At 50.2% G+C, this 19268-nt stretch overlaps 1 protein-coding gene across 1 annotated transcript in view; it reads right to left on the bottom strand.

Moving 5' to 3' along the window:
• LOC115083229 overlaps positions 1 to 19268 on the bottom strand; it is a 509967-nt gene that overhangs the window by 168812 nt on the left and 321887 nt on the right. The window contains exon 13 of the mRNA XM_029587038.1: positions 4283 to 4402. Within this exon, the coding sequence (XP_029442898.1) occupies positions 4283 to 4402 (120 nt within the window). The remainder of the gene's footprint in view (positions 1 to 4282; positions 4403 to 19268) is intronic.

A 19268-nucleotide genomic window follows, 5' to 3' on the forward strand; every position in this document is an offset into this window, starting at 1 on the left:
AGTTGGAAACCGATCGTTTTCGGCTCATCACTTTTTTAAGTTAAAAAACAAAAATAAGTTGCGTTTTACATTTAAGTTCAAAACGAATGCACACCCCTAGAAATTACAATGAACGATGAGAGAAGGCTAACTAGATAATATATGACAGTGCAAAGATAGAGAGTCAATGAGCAGAAATACAACTTGGTAGAACGAAATGGATTTTGATTATCCATATGAATTATCCAGTTAGTATAGCTGTGTTTAAAAAAGGATTGGATAAGTTCTTGGAGGAGAAGTCCATTACCTGCTATTAATTAAGTTTGACTTAGAAAATAGCCACTGCTATTACTAGCAATGGTAACATGGAATAGACTTAGTTTTTGGATACTTGCCAGATTCTTATGGCCTGGATTGACCACTGTTGGAAACAGGATGCTGGGCTTGATGGACCCTTGGTCTTACCCAGTATGGCATGTTCTTATGTCTTATGTTCTTAATGTCCGGGACTCACTTCCAGAGGTTCCAGTGGTACTGGATCATGTACAGCTGGTAGGTGGCAATACAGATGACCAACATAGTGCCCTGGAAGACCTTTCTGCCCAAGGCATCAAGCTATGTTCTCGCCCCGGGGGGGCAGAAGCGTGGCTATGGGAATGCCTGGCTTTTTTTAGGGCAGACTCCATAACCACTGACTGGGGGAGGTGCCGCTTCTCGAACCCCACGGTGTGCTGCACCAAGTAGTTGGCATCCGCCTTCCTGTTCACGGGGATATGGAGATTCGGTGTTCCCACATCCGGTTAAGAAGATCCTTAAACATGTCATGGATGGGAACCACCATGATTTCCTTAGGAGCATCGACAACCTGAAGCACTTCTAGCATTTTATGTCACGCATCCTCCTCCATAAGGAGCTGAAAGGGATTAGCCTTGGCCATGGCCCTGACAAACCTTGCGATGGAAAGATCCTTGGGGTGGAGGACTGACGCCTTTCCTCCGGTGGGGGAAGGCTCGGAGAGGGGGTCGTCTGAATATTCAGAAGAAGATTCCAAGGAATCATCCCCAAAGGGTCATAAGGGCCTTCCTCCTCACTCAGGCCAGCGTGGCACGGCCGAGGCCTGTGAGGGAACCCAGCCCTGGGCTCTGATAGCTTCAGAGGCACTGTGGGAATCAATGGTTCCCTTGGCATCAGGAGGAACCGAAGGCCGTGGGAGGCCGGAAGGCCCGGGGCAATCACTCTGGGAATTGAGGCCTTGGGAACGCAAGCACGGCCATGTCTTCCTTCTCCTCAGATTCGATGATAGGAATAACTCCCGAGGGGGGGCATCAGTGGCGCTGGTGCACCAAAGGTCTCTCGGGCACCGAGTTGTGTTGGTAGGGCACTTAACAAGACGTCCAAATGCTTCAGCAAAGGGTGCCAAGATAGATGGTGGAGGCCTCTGGCACCAGCATCGGGGGCTGGTGGCGTGGGCGGCTCGACTCTCCAAAGAGCTCTGAGCACCACGGTCTGCCCCTGCGGCCAACTCCTCCTGAAAGTCCAGTGAAGCCAGGACTGAGGGAGGGGGACGAGGCATCACCGGCTTGTCCTTGGTCCTCCGAGGCGGCACAGTGCCCAACACCGGTGTCGATGCTTGGGGGACCTCCCACAGTACCTGGCCCGGTCTTTCTCCGATGTCGAGGAGGCGGAGAATCCTGATGCCCTGGAAACCGGCGAGATCATGGAGGATCAGTCACTGTTTCCATAATCATTTGAAGAAATGGAAAGAGGAGTAGCGAGATGGAGCAAATGAAGGGGCTCCCCTCAAACCCCCGGCGTCGATGACTTCGATGCGGGTGTGGATGGAGCAGACTTTTTATAACCAAAACGTTTCTCCATCTTATCAAGGCATGTACAATGGCCCTTGGGGGTTATCTGGTCACACAGCTGACACCCTCGGACGTCATTCGAGGCCCCCAGGCAGAAGAAGCAAACCTTATGCGGATCCATGATGGACATGGTCCGCGGGCACTGGGGGCACCGACGAAAGCCGAACGACGCCATAGAAAAAATACCCGACGAGCGGTCGATGACTGGCGGTCACCGAGACACGAAAGCCAGGAATCGACTGCAAGGAGTAAGAAAAAGGAAGTTTTAACCTCAGCGCCGAGGAGGCACTAACCACCAAGGGGGGACCCGGTGATGGAATGGGAAAAAAGAGACTTTTCTCACAAGCAAACAAGAAAAAGAGCAGAGCTCCATGAACCGTGAGGCAACTGCACTGCGGAAAAAGAAAGACTGAAGGGGGAACCTTGCGTTGTCGCACAGATAGTGGCATGCTGGGCATGCTTAGTGTGCTAGTCAAAGCTTCTAGAAACTTTACTCCACGTTGATCGCCTTTGAAATCAATGCGATAGAGACCGATGGATTTATATTTTTGTCTGTTAATAAAAGATCGACCACTCAATTTCTCTGTTGAACTCCCTGGGAAAAACCATGGAGTAAGTTGGTCAGTTAACCATCTGGTTACATTATGTAGGAGGATTTTTCCTCATTAGAATTCCAAATACAATCTGTATGTAGGAATATGACGACCTTCTAGTCATCAATGAGTGTAATCAGCCAGGTGCTTTTTGAATATTAGCAGCTTTTAACGAATGCAAGAAAATGAGAGAGAGAATATTTTATATTCTGCTAAGGTTTTAATGAAAAGGTTACAGGCACTACACGGAGGGAGTTTTCACAGCAATAAAGACATTTATTGACGAGGATTAAGTGAGTTTAAAGACAGCATGTGATGACATAATTTAATATAGTAGGCGGATACCGGCTTCGGGAAAGAATGTGATTGGCCATAAGCTATTTAAATATTGACGAATCAAGGATTAATACCATCTGATAGAGAAGACAGCAGTAAAGAAATGAAGAAAATGCTGTAACCATGTAAGTTTTATAAAATTATAGATCCTTCTCTGGTGACAGATAATATATTGACTGTGTTTATCGATTTCTGTATTCAGCTCTCCAACCCCTGAAGCAGACGCTATGTGTTGAAACACTGCCAGTGTCGGGCGGGCATGAGTTTAATTTTCATTACAGCTAAGAAGATTTTATCAGGAACAACAATCACTTACAGCATTCAGCAAGATAAGTTCAAAGATTTTTATTGGGTCAAGTATTAAGCAAGCTCACATTGGGGAGTTGAGTCATTTGAAAGACTGATTAGCATACAGTTATGAAAGTTTTTATTTGCATAAAAAATACTAAAAAAAATTTAACAAAACATCCAATTACAACAACACAGCTGCATATAAAGTAAAAACAGTACTAGTCCTCAGCTAGAATTATAACCTGCAAAATGGTTATTACCCATGAAAACAGTACTGGACACCAGAGTTTGATCATTAAATTTTGATTCTCCGTTTTGTAATAAAAATTCAATACCAAAAAGAGCAGATTTTTACACTTGAGGTGCAGAAATCTGTGGGAGCAATTTGTGATAGGTGGTAAAGAACTGATATGCATTGATGTTGAGGCAATACTGTCTGATGATCTCAAGGTGGCAAAATAGTGAAGAGTCACAGAGATGATGGATGGCACAGGGCGAGGCATAACCAATAGAAGAAAGGATGTGATGGTGCCCCCTTTATCTGTCCTTGACTACACCTAGATGAATGTGCTCAGTTTTGGAGGCTGACTTCAGAAAGGACATAGGGAGGCTAGAGACAGATGAGGTAGGGATGGGGGGAGAGGATACAGAACAAAATTCAGGCACTGAATTAGACAGGCAGGTTGTGGAAACACTGTTAATAGCATTATAGTCTAGTTGTCTGTAGACTGGACTATAATGCTAATTACACTCCATCCCCATATATATTACCCATTGTCTATACTACACTTCATGCATTTGACGAAGTGGACTCTGTCCTTGAAAGCTCATGCCTCAATAAACTGGTTAGTCTATAAGATGCCACCCGCCTCTTATCATTCATGCTTCCAGGAACACATTGGGGTAACATACATGGAGTGGTGGTTACCACCCTAAATAATACTGTGAGACTGAATGGACCATTTTGGTTTTTATCTGCTGTCATTTCCTATGTTACTATATTATTTGGCCTAGGATCTGGCATCATTCTTGAGTTCATGACTAAAGAAAAGACATTGTTAGTCAAGTACCACTATTATTCATGCTTTTCTATGGTATATCTATGTTTTCACATATTTTTTTAAAATAATCTCTTTATACTTTACTAATAAAATCAGATATATTTGAAATCCTACATCACAATGCTTTATGAAGTGGTAGAAAGTTATCTTTCCTTACCTTCGTCAAAGAAAGGGAAAAATAAATGAAGCATTTGGACACTATAAGGTAAAAACCATTTGTTTGCCTTTGGCGGGATCAACGTAGTCTGTTTGTCTTTGGCCTGCTGTAGTCCTACTCCTAAAGAGGAAAGAAAAGATCCATCTGACCATGAAATATAAATTACAGGAATTAAAAACACAAAAGCCATAATGCCATATACTCTTTGAAGGTGTATCTGTTCTCCCATTCAGAAAGTAATGATTTTATTTGATTCAATGCATTTTGCTTCAGACATATATACTTATTATTTAAAATGTTTATTTATTTATGTATTTGTATTTTTTTTTTGTTTCCAGGTAGGGCAAACCTCCTGTTTTGGCAATGGTTGTAATATAACTGTACCCTCAAATGAGTCAGGTGATGGGACATTAAACCTGCCTGCTTCCCCCTCTCTCAATTCTACAGCTTCTCAGTCTCAGCCATAAGGCCAAGAATGGACCATTTTCAGATCATAACTCCAACTCTATGATTGGATCTTACTCAAAAGAAGGACCAATCCAGAGTGCTGGACAAGTGCTTCGACCAGCATGTATCTATAAAATAGAACTCAATAGTTCTCATTTACACAGGTTAAAGTTATAGTGCTGTACATCTTCTGGAGGTAAACTAACATATAAGGACCTTTGTACTAAAGCATGGTATTTTTATTATCCACAATAGGTACAAAATGCACTCTTTAACACAAATTATGGCTAGGGTACAAGTTATCAGAATCATGTATTCAAATATGGAAAAATGATATGCAAATGTAAGATAATGTACTCTTTAGCCATTATCCCCCTATGCACTAAACTGCACTATCTGACATTTTATGTATACATATATATACAAATATATTGGTGAGTAACACTATTGGTATCTTAATCATTAAGAGTGCAATTAACTTAAGCTTATTATACAATATCCAAAACCCAACATATATCAATTTTTATATAAACGATAAGAATATAGCATTAATGTTTGACAATGAACACCTTCAAATATGCACTCATAATAATTAATATCATCCACAACTATAGCACCATTTACTACTCACTCGCACATATCAAAAAACATTAATAAAACTTACCTATATTGTACTTATACTAATTTCTAACTATGTGTGAGGCAGTGCCCCTAGTGTTCCCCTATTTAACGATGCAGGACCGGGCTAAACGCCTGGTCCACCTTAAATGCCTTAAGGGAAACTTGCTCTATGGACGGGATCCTGTAGGGCAGGTGGGGCTCAGAGGGCATAGTCAGAGACTGGGGAATAAGAACTGGGATCCAGATGGAGATAACCAGACCAGGCCAGGTTTCTGGGAGGAAGGCAGCTCCTGTATGCAACACTGTCCAAACCCAGAGCTGAGACGAAGTAACTCACTGTACATAAAGGGGCGGATTTTAAAAGGCCTGCGCGCGCCGGCATGCCTATTTTGCATTGGCTGCCAGCGCGCATAAAGCCCCGGGACGCGCGTAAGTCCCGGGGCTTTCAAAAAGGGGCGAGAGGGGGCTTGTCCAGGGACGTTCCCGAAATGACGCGGCGTTTCGGGGGCGTGCCGCGGCGTTTTGGGGGCGGGCCCGGGGGCGTGGCGCCGGCCTGGGGGCATGGTCGAGGCCTCCAGACCAGCCCCCGGGACCGGAGGACGGAGCGGGGCTGCCGGCCGGCGCGCGCAAAGTTACGCCTGCTTTCAGCAGGCGTAACTTTGCCGACAAAGGTAAGGGGAGGTTTAGATAGGGCCGGGGGGGGGGGGGGGGGGGGTTAGGTAGGGGAAGGGAGGGGAAGGTGGGGGGAGGGCGAAGGAAAGTTCCCTCCAAGGCCGCTCCGAAATCGGAGCGGCCTCGGAGGGAACGGAGGCAGGCTGCGCGGCTCGGTGCGCGCAGGCTGCTGATTTTGCGCAGCCTTGCGCGCGCTGACCACGGATTTTATAGGCTACGCGCGTATCTTATAAAATCCAGCGTACTTTTGTTCGTGCCTGCTGCGCGAACAAAAGTACGCACTCGCGTATCGTTTGAAGATCTACCTCAGCGAGTGTACACTGTCTGAGGAGAAGACAGTCTATGGATCTGCATGTGTGAAGTTATAATAAAGTGTTACTGTTTTAAGAAGGCTGGAGTCAGTCTAGTTTGTCTCCAGGCCTGAGGGAAATCATCATTTGTTCCCACACTATGCTAATATAAATTATATTGCATTTGACCACATGAATTAAATTTGTGTATCCCTTTGAATGTCCCACAACTTCCAGCATCAGTTTAAATGTGTACCCTTATATTTCTCATTCCCACATGATTACTTAACTCACTCTTGGCACAATCCCTACAAAGATCTCTGTTTCACCATATTGGCGTCATCAGTGGAATATATTGGCTTCATCAGTGGAATATATCTGCTGCCGAAAAAATAAGTCTCTTTTGTATCACAATGCTTTTATATAAACTGATAACATCTTCAAGGAGTGCTCAAGTTGATTACATTCCAGCAAAATGCTAAGTTTTTAAAGCCGCTCACCACGGAGAATGCCAACAGGTAGTTATCCGTTTACTTTGAAGCTCAATTCAAGAAAAATGTATCAAGCTTTTAAGTGCATTGTCTTATAATGCTTAGCCATATTTGTTAACTCTTTATTTGTTATATCTTTATAATGCTGATGAAACCACCTTAAGGTGGTTCCATCGGCTTACTCTCTTATTCTTCCCCAGCTGGTCTTGATCTCAGGACTCTCCCTGCTCCAGCAGAGTCCCACCCACAGAGCTTTCTCCCTCTGTGAGGTTTAAGGTGGACCAGGCATCTAGTCTGGTCCTGCCAATACACTAAGGATAAAATGAGGTCACTACATTATATAATCCATTCCTTATCTTGGACCCATTGGTCTGAGCGTCCCTACTCCCACCTGGATCCCATCCAGAGAAGTACCACATACCCCACTCCCGTTCATCTGGCCTCCCACCAGCTAGGTTTGGGTTCAGAGCTCTAAGGTCAAACTCACCCCCACACCTTAGGGTTATCCAGACAACACTGTTAGTACCATCTGCCTCTCATAGGCCCCTTGGTACTGCCCCCTTCTGGGCAGTCTGTGTTGCCCTCACCAGGTGTTGTTGATCTGACTCCGTGGGCGGAGTTAGCAATCTGATGTACTCCATGGGCGGAGTTAGCAATCTGAAGTGAACGTAGTGAACAGTCTGCTGGGGAGAAGCACTCAGTTGATGACGTGCTATCTGATGGGAGGAGCAATGAGATAGTATTAGCAATCTGTCGTGAGTGAGCTGCTGGAGTAGCAATCTGTTAGGAATCTGTGTTGGAAGCTCCTGCAGGAGGGAGGAGCTAGCAATCTGTAGTGTCTCAGATATCATCTTGCTAAGGAGTTAGCAATCTGAAATGGATCTGTTATGGTTGTGGGTGGATCCCTGGGCTGGTGGCAGATGACCACGCCCCCAGGAGGATATCCCGAAAGGGACCACCGGCTAGGCTTGAGTTTGGAGACAGACACACATTACTTTTTTTATTAAACAGGTTTTGAAACCCCCAGAGATGGCAGTAGTGAGCTGATATGCCCGGCAGGGCTGAAGTCCCTCAGGTACTGGAATAGCGATCCCAGGATGGCTGAGCTGTTGAGAAACTATAGAAAGTGAGTAGGCAGAGTGGGCAGAGTTCATGAACAGAACTAGATGACAAAGCTCACATAAGGTCTCAAGGAAGCTCAGGAGCTGGAAAGGATTAGGCCCTCGAGGAGCGAGTACCTGGTTCCAGGGTAGGCTTTGAGAAAGCGATGGTAACTCACAATTGTTAGTAGTAGCGATAGCTTCCAGGCAGAAGAGAATCTTCAGAGGGTCCAGGAACATGGGCCCTCGAGGAGCGAGTACCAGTTCTTATCTGTAATCTGAAAGTAAAGAAAAGAGCGAGGCCCCCAAGGAGCGGGTACCTCTGGTAAGTCCGAGGAGGCAGAGTAGCTTGGGGGAGTAGTCCGAAGGTAACGAGACACAATCCCATACCAACCCCTTGCTAACTCAGTTTGATAATGCAAATAGAGACCTTTAAATATTGGAAGCGGATGATGTCATCTCAGGGGACGCCCCAGAGGTTCGCGCCCTTGCTGGTACATCAATCAGAGCGCGCGCGCGCCCTAGGTCTTCAGGCAACATGGCGGATCTGCAGCGTCGAGCCGGTCCGGGGACGCCGGAGAGAGACAGCATGGAGACGCTGCGGTAGCCAACTGTCCCAGAGGGAGTCAACCAGAGGTAAAGAGGGCGGAGTGAGGACGTCGAGCAGCGACGGTCGCAACACCAGGGCTCTTTTCAGTATTTCGGCACCTTACAGGGCCGTCCTCGGGACCTCCTTTAGCGCCAACCTCAGGCTTCCCTGCAGCGCCCTTCTCAGGCTTCTTTCTGCTACATTCCTGGCTCTCTGGGAGACCTCTCTCAGGTAATACAATCATTACAGGACCCACATGAGCTTCAGCAGTTAATATAGCTGTGTTTAAAAAAGGATTGGATAAGTTTTGGAGGAGAAGTCCATTACCTGCTATTAATTAAGTTGACTTAGATAATAACCACCGCTATTACTAGCAATGGTAACATGGAATAGACTTAGTTTTTGGGTACTTGCCAGGTTCTTATGGCCTGGATTGGCCACTGTTGGAAACAGGATGCTGGGCTTGATGGACCCTTGGTCTAACCCAGTATGGCATGTTCTTATGTTCTTATTGCTGCTTTCTGCTCCCTCTGGAGTGCAGTCTCTTTGAAGGGTCAAGTGCCATTCATATAATTCCAATGGCTGCTGTGCTCCTTCAGTTTCCAGGAGCTCTACAGTCTCATCTGGCTTCACTTCAGGCATGCTGGCAGTTTTTCTCAGTTCACTCACTACCATAGGGTTTCCTTTGGCGACTTGCCTTAGCTCTGCCTCACATTGGGTCACCTCTATTGCAATCTCCTGTAATTCTGTGACCAACTGCCGCCATTTAATTCTGCCTTCCTCTCTCTGGGCTTCTATGGTATCTGGGAGTGGCTTCACTGGCCCCACTGACCTGGATGGCCTTTCCATCTGTCACACCTCCAGCCTCAGGTTCTCCCTATCTGCCTGGACTTGAGAATGAGGAACTCTCACTACATAGAAGTACATAGCTACTCTTCTTTTAAGCACACTGGCTTCTCTTTCTTCTTCTACCTGCACTGCAGTACACCCACTGGATCCAAACCAGGTTTTAAGTAGTACTGCCTAGGCCTTTAAGCTCTATCGCTTCTGCACTTGCCACACCCTTTTCCAGCCAGAATGCACAGCTGCTTTTTCTCTCTCTTTTTTTTTCTTTACAAAGAAAAAAAAGTAAAAAAACAAAAAAACCAAAAAAACCCCTGCTTCACCATTGCTGTCTGTATTGAATATAACAGTTCTAACTCCAGTCAAGGCTTCTCCTCTTAGTCTGCAAAGAAAATCTACGCTGCCTGCAGGCTCCATAGACCCCAATTAGTTTAAAGGCAGTTTTCAGTTTTGTTTTTCTGTGGCCCTCTACAAGCCACAAGCCTCTATCTTCCAGTGCTCTTGTACACAGTTTCAGGCCGATACAGAATGGGGCCCTTGGCCGAGCGCACCATTTAGCCCCCGTTTGACCGCGCGTTTTACACGCGCTATTATTACCCCTTGTACTGTAAGGGGTAATAGTGCGTGGAAAACGTGTGGCCAACCCCCGAAACTAATAGCGCTCATCACATACAAATGCATGTTGATGAGCCTATTAGTTATCCCCGCAGAATACTGAAAGTAAAATGTGCAGCCAAGCCGCACATTTTACTCTCAGAAAGTAACAGGTATTAACAGGTATTAACAGGTATTACTCTCAGAAAGTAACAGGTATTAATCATGGACAACACCGGGACTGTTGGATTCGTGGACCCTTGGGCCGATCGGAACCGCTGTAAAGTGGCAGCAGAGGCCCCGACCGGGAGGCGGCAAGGACGGAGATGTGGCTGGAGCGAAGAAGACCCTGGAACGCCCCTTTGCGACCAAGGGCTAGGCAAGGAAGAAGGGAACGGATGGAGCTGACACGGTGGTGAGGAGGTCTTCGCCCTGGAAGCCGGAACTCCCCCGAGAGGAGCTCGTAGGAGACCGGCCGCTGGGACTTAGGAGATTCACCCTGGAAGCCGGAGTCCCCCCAGGAGGAGCCCGTAGGGACCCAGCCGCTGGGACTTAGGAGCGCCCGCGGGGGCGGAGTCAGATGAGATCCAAGGTCGAGTGCCAGAGGGTCGTTGCTCACCAGTCCGGAGTCAAGTGCCAGAGGGTCGCCGCTTGCCAGTCCAGAATCGAGTGCCAGAGAGTCGTCGCTTGCCAGTCCAAAGTCAGAAGCCAGGGGATCACCGTGAGCCAAGCCGGGGTCAGAAGCCAAGGAATCGTCGTAAGCCAGTCCAGAGTCAAGAGCCAGGGAATACCGTCAGCCAATCCGGGATCAGGAATCAGGAGAACACAGGATGCAGCAACTGAAGACAGGAAACCTGGGAACCTCGTTGCAAGGCGATGTCTTGGTCAAGCTGCAGGGTTTAAATACCCTGCAGCGTCTGATGTCATCCGGAGGCGTCCCCTAGCTTTTCCCCGCGCTGGCCCCTTTAAATCCTGGCCTAAGACGCGCACGCGCGTCTAGGGGGCGGGGCCAGCCGCTGAGGGACGCCGGCTGCTGCGTCGCAGCGAAGAGGACACGGCAGGAGGGACTGCAGGCCCGGGCGAGGTAGAGGGACGCCGAGCCCACGGCGGCCGAGGTCCCTGGAGGTCCGGGGAACGCGGGCCCAACGCGGAACCCCGAAGGAGTGAGTAGCGATTCCGGGGCCGACCCGGAATCGCAACAGTACCCCCCCCTCCTACGCCCCCTCCCGGGGGGCCGCGGCTTGTCCGGGTGCGCAGCATGAAACAGGCGAAGCAGGTCTTTATCCAAAATATGGGAAGAGGGCTCCCAGGAATTCTCCTCTGGGCCATACCCCTCCCAGGACAGAAGGTATTCCCACCGATGACGACGGAACCGAACATCCAAGACCTCCTTAACCGTGTACGTGGCCCCGGGGTCAGAAGAGACAGCAGCGGGTTCTGGAGGCAGAGGTCGAAAGCGGGGAGAGGACCACAGGCTTGAGGAGGGAGACATGGAAGACGTCATGTATTCGAAGGGTCGAAGGAAGACGTAAGCGGTAGGAAACCGCGCCCACATGTTCGGCTACCTGGAAGGGTCCAATGTAGCGAGGCGCCAGCCTCATGGAAGGAATCCGGAGCTGGATGTTCTTAGTACTGAGCCATACCTTAGATCCGGGTAAGAACACTGGAGCGGGTCGCCGAGACTTGTCCGCATAAGCCTTGAACCGGGCGGTGGTGCGGTGGAGCTTCTCTTGTGTGGAGTGCCAAAGTCGATGAATCTGGGTAGCCGTCAGTTGCGCTGCTGGTGAGGAGGTAGATACTGGCAACGGTAGTGGAGGTTTGGGAACCTTCCCATAAACCAGCTGGAAGGGAGACTGTAGCGTGGAGGAGTGTCGATGGCGATTGTAAGAGAACTCAGCCCAGGGGAGGAGAGCCACCCAGTTGTCCTGCTGCTCCCCTACAAAGGCTCGGAGGAATGCTTTCAGGGTTCGGTTAGTGCGTTCCACTTGGCCATTGCTCTGGGGATGAAACGCCGTGGTTAAATCTAGCTGAACGCCAAATTTCCTGCAGAGCGCCCGCCAGTATTTTGCCGTAAATTGGGGTCCTCGGTCCGAGGCAATGTGTAGAGGTAAACCATGCAGTCGGAAGATATGCTGGATGAATAGTTCAGCTAACTCAGGAGCCGTGGGTAACTTGGCAAGTGGCACAAAATGAGCCATCTTCGAGAAGCGGTCAATGGTGACCCACACTACCGTCTTGCCCTGGGACGGGGGCAGCTCTACCACGAAATCCGTGGAGATGTGCGTCCATGGCTCCGTGGGTACAGGAAGTGGCTGGAGGAGACCCCAGGGACGGCCTGGTAGCGGCTTCTGCTGGGCGCACGTGGGGCAAGACTGGACATACAGGCGAACGTCCTCTTTTACCCGTGGCCACCAGTAGAACTCGGTTAGTAGTTCGAGAGTCCGGGCGATCCCGGGATGGCCAGCCGTCAGCGAGTCGTGCGCCCAAGCTCGGACCCTTTTTCTCGAGCGGAGAGGAACTACCGTCCTTCCCGTGGGTACCAGTTCGGTGGCAGACAATTGGACCTTCGCTGGGTCCAGAATGTACTGAGGGGTTTCTGCGGTGTCTTCAATTTCTGTAGTGTGTGAGAGGGCGTCAGCCCTAATATTCTTGGCCGCCGGTCGGTACCGAAGGGAGAAGTTAAACCGACTGAAAAAGAGGGACCAGCGTGCCTGCCGGGGATTGAGCCTTTGTGCTTGAGATAAGTACGCCAAATTCTTGTGGTCGGTATACACTACGATTGGATGTTGGGCCCCCTCCAACCATTGGCGCCATTCTTCAAAGGCCAGCTTGATGGCCAGTAGTTCCTTGTCCCCGATGCCGTAGTTCCTTTCAGCAGGCGAAAATTTACGGGAGAAGTAGGAACATGGCCGCACTTTCCCGTCTTTGGAGATCTGGGATAGGACGGCCCCCACTGCCACACTGGAGGCATCCACCTCTACTATGAACGGGCGTTCGGGGTCCGGGTGCCGGAGACAGGTGTCTTGAAGGAAGGCTTCCTTAAGGGCCTGGAAGGCCTGCACGGCGGTTGGGGTCCAGTTTCGGGCATCGGCACCCTTGCGTGTGAGGGCTGTTAGAGGGGCCACCAAGGTGGAGTACTGTGGAATGAAGTGACGGTAAAAGTTGGCGAAGCCTAAGAAACGCTGGAGTGCTTTTATTCCCATCGGCTGTGGCCAATTCCGGATAGCAGCAACTTTATCAGGGTCCATGCGGAAGCCAGTCGAGGAGATGATGTATCCCAGGAAGGGCAAGGATTCCTCTTCGAACTGGCATTTCTCCAGCTTGGCATACAGTCGGTTCTCTCTCAACTTCTGCAAAACTTGGCGCACATGTTGGCGATGTTCCTCAAGGTCCCGAGAGAAAATTAACACGTCGTCCAGGTAGACAATGACTGAGGTGTACAGGAGGTCGCGCAGCACCTCGTTCATTAAATTTTGGAATACGGCTGGGGCGTTGCAGAGACCGAATGGCATGACGAGGTACTCGTAATGACCGTCCCTGGTGTTAAAGGCGGTCTTCCACTCGTCTCCCGGCCGAATACGTACGAGGTTGTACGCCCCTCTAAGGTCCAGCTTGGTGAAGATGCGGGCCCCCTGCAGCCGATCTAGGAGTTCAGGGATCAAGGGCAATGGATAGCGATCTCGTCGGGTAATCTGGTTCAGGCCCCGGTAATCGATACAGGGCAGAAGAGATCCATCCTTTTTGGCCACAAAGAAGAAACCGGCTCCTGCGGGTGACTTGGATGGTCTTATAAACCCTCGGTCTAGGTTCTCCTTAATGTAGGCAGACATGGCCTTGGTCTCGGGCAGGGACAGAGGATAAACTCTACCGCGAGGAGGCGTGGTGTCCGGCAGTAAGTCGATCGCACAGTCGAAAGGGCGATGCTCAGGTAGTAACTCAGCCTTCTCTTTAGAGAAGATGTCCCGAAAGGCCTGGTACGGTGATGGCACTGTCAGCGGGGCTGCCAGAAGTGGAAGTGTCTGAAGCGGACGAGCAGGGAGACAGCTGTGGGAGCAGGCTGGTCCCCAAGACGTGATCTGAAGCGAGTGCCAGTCTATCACTGGCGAATGTTTCCTTAGCCAGGGCAGTCCGAGGATGAGCGGGTGAATGGATCTCTCGAGGATGAGGAAAGAGATCTCTTCCTTATGAAGGAGCCCGACCTGAAGCTGGAGAGGACTCGTCCGAGGAGTGATGGAACCTGGAAGAGGAACCCCTTGGATGGATGATACCCGCAGCGGTGGTTCCTGAGGCAGGACCTCAAGCTGCAGTTGTTGCACTAGATCACGGAGGATAAGTTCCCCCCGGACCCGAGGCGAGCAGTGCCAGGGTGTCAAACCCTCCTCCAGGAAGACAGAGTTTCGCCGGAACGGTGCATGGGGAGTTCGGAGAGGTACTGCCTAGAATCAACCCCCCTCTAGACTCTAGGTTCTGGCGTTTCCCGGGCGCTCCGTGCAGCGAGCCAGAAAATGCCCTTTAGCACCGCAATAGAGGCATAACCCCTGCGAGCGTCGACGTCTTCGTTCTTCGGCCGAGAGAGGAGCTCGGCCCAATTGCATGGGTTCTTCAGGCGGAAGGGCAGCTGCCGCAGGAGGTGAAGCTCGAACCCGAGGTGGCGTGGTTCGACGAGCGGCCGGCCCCTGGACGGGCCTTCGTTCCCGGAAGCGACGCTGGATGCGTCGGTCCACTCGTCCAGCCAGTTCTACGAGCTCTTGGAGGTCATCCGGAAGATCCCGAGCCACAAGTTCGTCCTGGAGCCGTGGAGAAAGACCCTCCAGGAATATCCCATGCAGGCTGTCCTCCCCCCATGCCAATTCGGTGGCAAGGGTCTGGAACTCCATCGCGTATTCCTCTAGGGGGCGATTACCTTGTCTCAGCTGGAGGAGCTCCGAGGCAGCTGTAGAGGCACGAGACGGTTCGTCGAAAATCCTCCGGAAGGCCTTGACGAACTGCACGAGGTTATTCAGTCGGGAGTCTTGGCGCTCCCAAAGGGAGGAGGCCCAAGCCAGAGGTCTCCCGTCCAGGAGAGAAATAATGTAGGTCGTCTTGACCCGGTCCGTAGAGAACTGTGCAGGCAGAAGGTCGAAACGGATGTAGCATTGGTTGAGGAATCCCCGACACGCCTTCGGATTACCAGAGTATCGTGGCGGGGGTGGCATCTGTACCGGGGCAGGGGAACCCACGTTGACCTGAGACGAGGATGCGGAGGGACGAGCGGCGGAGGCCCCTTCCACACGATCCGCCAGGCGTTGCATGGTCGACATCAAAGTATCGAGGCAGGACTGTTGTTGCTGCAGTTTCTGGGCTATGCCGGGAATAGCCTTGAGGCCGGCAAGGTCCGCTGGGTCCATGGCCTTGCAATCTGTTGGATTCGTGGACCCTTGGGCCGATCGGAACCGCTGTAAAGTGGCAGCAGAGGCCCCGACCGGGAGGCGGCAAGGACGGAGATGTGGCTGGAGCGAAGAAGACCCTGGAACGCCCTTTGCGACCAAGGGCTAGGCAAGGAAGAAGGGAACGGATGGAGCTGACACGGTGGTGAGGAGGTCTTCGCCCTGGAAGCCGGAACTCCCCCGAGAGGAGCTCGTAGGAGACCGGCCGCTGGGACTTAGGAGATTCACCCTGGAAGCCGGAGTCCCCCCAGGAGGAGCCCGTAGGGACCCAGCCGCTGGGACTTAGGAGCGCCCACGGGGGCGGAGTCAGACGAGATCCAAGGTCGAGTGCCAGAGGGTCGTTGCTCACCAGTCCGGAGTCAAGTGCCAGAGGGTCGCCGCTTGCCAGTCCAGAATCGAGTGCCAGAGAGTCGTCGCTTGCCAGTCCAAAGTCAGAAGCCAGGGGATCACCGTGAGCCAAGCCGGGGTCAGAAGCCAAGGAATCGTCGTAAGCCAGTCCAGAGTCAAGAGCCAGGGAATACCGTTAGCCAATCCGGGATCAGGAATCAGGAGAACACAGGATGCAGCAACTGAAGACAGGAAACCTGGGAACCTCGTTGCAAGGCGATGTCTTGGTCAAGCTGCAGGGTTTAAATACCCTGCAGCGTCTGATGTCATCCGGAGGCGTCCCCTAGCTTTTCCCGTGCTGGCCCCTTTAAATCCTGGCCTAAGACGCGCACGTGCGTCTAGGGGGCGGGGCCAGCCGCTGAGGGACGCCGGCTGCTGCGTCGCAGCGAAGAGGACACGGCAGGAGGGACTGCAGGCCCGGGCGAGGTAGAGGGACGCCGAGCCCGCGGCGGCCGAGGTCCCCGGAGGTCCGGGGAACGCGGGCCCAACGCGGAACCCCGAAGGAGTGAGTAGCGATTCCGGGGCCGACCCGGAATCGCAACAGGGACTGTACACCCTCTAACTTAATATCATAGCAATATTAAGTCAGAGGTCCCAAAAACAAAAAAAAGCTGTCTGCCGACCCGCCGGTTGGAAAACGGACATTCAAGTTTGCTGGCTCCATTTTCCGAACCCGTGGCTGTCAGTGGGTTCAACAACCGACGCTGGTAAAATTAAGCATCAGTTGTCGGACCCCCTGACAGCTGCTGCTTCTGCTAAAAAGGAGGCGCCAGGGACGTGCTAGTGTCCCTAGCTCCTCCTTATTAGCGCAGGCCCTAATTTGAATACAAAATCGTGCACCCAGGAGAGGTGGCTGGGCAGGTGTCGGGAGAGTGGGCGCTTGCTTCGGAGCGCCGGGTCTCCTGCAGGTTTTTCTGAATCGGCCTGAAACAAGAGCACTGCTTTCCTTCTGTTCTAGCCCCCTTTCTTAGACAAGGATAGACAAACTTTCTTCAAGCAGCCTGCCTTACTTCAGTGTGCTCCCTGAGCCACACCCTTTTCTCTGCAGCGCTGCTTTGCCTCCAACTTCTTTCGCAGGCTACACAACAAACTTTACAGTCCTCCCTTGGAGACTTAGGGTTTTTCTCTGTGCCCAGCCAGACGAAAACATCCTCAACCTGAAACCATATGTGGGAGACCAAGCAGCGTTTCCCTGGCTGGAGGCACAAAGCCAGACTGAATCCAGCCTTTTTCAAAACAGGTTTAACTATTATTTACACAATCAACACTGTACAACACTGGACTGCCTACCTTTGCAGTACATTCCCCATTCCCTGGGGTCTGGGTCAGCATAGATTAACAGGAGCTGGCTCTCCTGGAGACATAGTGGCTGCCTGAATCCAGCTGGTCCCACCCTCAGGACTCCCCCTGCCCCAACAGGGTTTAATGTGGACCAGGCATTTAGCCTGGTTCTGCCCCACACACCAAGGGGAAAACGGCTTACTCCATTACAAGGTCATCTTCAAAAATGGCTAGCCCAGTTTCCTCCTTCCCTTCCCTACTCCCTCCTTTCAAAGTTTGGACCAAATTGTTGAATTTTCACAGAAGTTGTGCCTACAGTTGGTGTTAGGTTTGCCAGCTCGCAGGCTGCCCCTGTGAGCCAGCTCACTCATCCAGCACTGCCAGCCCTGAAGATGATCTCTTTCTTCACAGCTGGACACTGCCACCATTGACTAACAGGGCCTTACCCTAGGTGTTCTCATGCGGTGTGCACCAGCCTATGAAGGCCCCGCGGCAAGAACAGTGCTTGTCGAGGCACTTGGATGACATCACACGGCCAGGTATTTAAGCCCTGGCCATGTAACGCAGCATCATCTCAGCTACGGGTCGACTACCTAGCCGGTTGGTGTGAGTTGCTGAGTCTCCCCAGCCTTGCCTTCGTCTCTCCAGCCTTGCTTTCCTCTCTACTCTTCGCCCAGCCTACCACTTTCTCTCTCTCGGATGGACCCCCTGGAATTTGACTTTCACCTGGGCTCTCGATATCCCTACTTGATGCCTGCCACTGAACTCAGTCCGGATTCTCAATATTCTTGGCTGCCACCCGCCTTTGACCTCCGTCCAACCCCGGATCTAATCTTCTGTCTATGCCCCAGAGGCTGTTACCTAAGACCTGCCAGCTCCCAGTAACCAAAAGCTCAACATGAAGGGAAAGGGACTAGTATAGGTGAAGTTCCAGTTCAGTATCTGCACCTATCTGCTCCGCCAGTTGGCAGGGAGGACCTACAGGGCCTTCCCTGTAAGTTGCGTCAACCTGACCCCAACACAAGGGTCCACAATCCTAACAGTTGGACAGACCACCAAATAGACTGAATCAGCCCCTAAGCTCTTTTTTTACATGAGTTATAAAGCTCTAAAAAGAAGTAAAATTTACTTTCCTAAAACAATCAGATTCCTACTAGAAAAGAGGCATTTCAATATCATCAAAATTTGCAATGCTTTTTTAAAGAGTATAGTGCTAAACTGTAGCATTGTACAACCAAAAGTGAAGAAAAGCACTTAAACTGAATTTCAGTTTCAAAATTTTAGGATTTGCTTCCAAGTGTCATACATATCCTATAAGGACTAGGGGGCATTCCATGAAGTTAGCAAGTAGCACATTTAAGACTAATCAGAGAAGATTCTTTTTCATTCAACACACAATAAAGCTCTGGAATTTGTTGCCAGAGGATGTGGTTAGTGCAGTTAGTGTAATTGGATTCAAAAAAGGTTTGGATAAGTTCTTGGAGGAGAAGTCCATTAACGGCTATTAATCAAGTTTACTTAGGGAATAGCCACTGCTATTAATTGCATCAGTAGCATGGGATCTTCTTAGTGTTTGGATAATTGCCAGGATCTTGTGGCCTGGTTTGGCCTCTGTTGGAAACAGGATGCTGGGCTTGATGGACCCTTGGTCTGACCCAGCATGGCAATTTCTTATGTTCTTATGATGATACTGCCTGAGTACACACGTTTCTCTGATTGGCTCTGCAACAATTCTGCTGAACACTTTGGCAATTCTGAAAGCAATTTATGTAAGCTAGTAAGCATTTAACCCATGTAAATCAACTGCCTGAATATTACCCTCTCTCAAGGTGGCTACAATTGTGCACTGTATTCTAGAACACACACACTTTAATTCGCATCAAGGACAGGCATTCCTTGGGGCGTGCTTAGGTTGGGGGAAGAAAAATCTGTGCTCATACTTTTCCATTTGCACAAAAAGCAGGTGCAGATGTCCATGAGCATTTGTACCTGTGGCAATTTTCTAAGTTAGAGCACACATGTACCTTCTTTTTACAATATTTGGTGCAAAGAGCATAGGTAAAAAGTACCTGCAAACTCAGCTCCAATGTGGACAGTTTGAAGATTGCCCCCTCCCCCATAACATAAAAACCTACACTTATGCAAAGTTTCAAAGCCTTTTCCTTGGGTAAACTTGCTGGTCTGAGAACTGCTCTACTCTATTTGGCTAAAAGAATACACAAGTTTTCATTGCACACATGTTTTA

Source organism: Rhinatrema bivittatum, chromosome 2 (genome assembly GCF_901001135.1).
Source record: "Rhinatrema bivittatum chromosome 2, aRhiBiv1.1, whole genome shotgun sequence".
NCBI lineage: Eukaryota > Metazoa > Chordata > Amphibia > Gymnophiona > Rhinatrematidae > Rhinatrema > Rhinatrema bivittatum.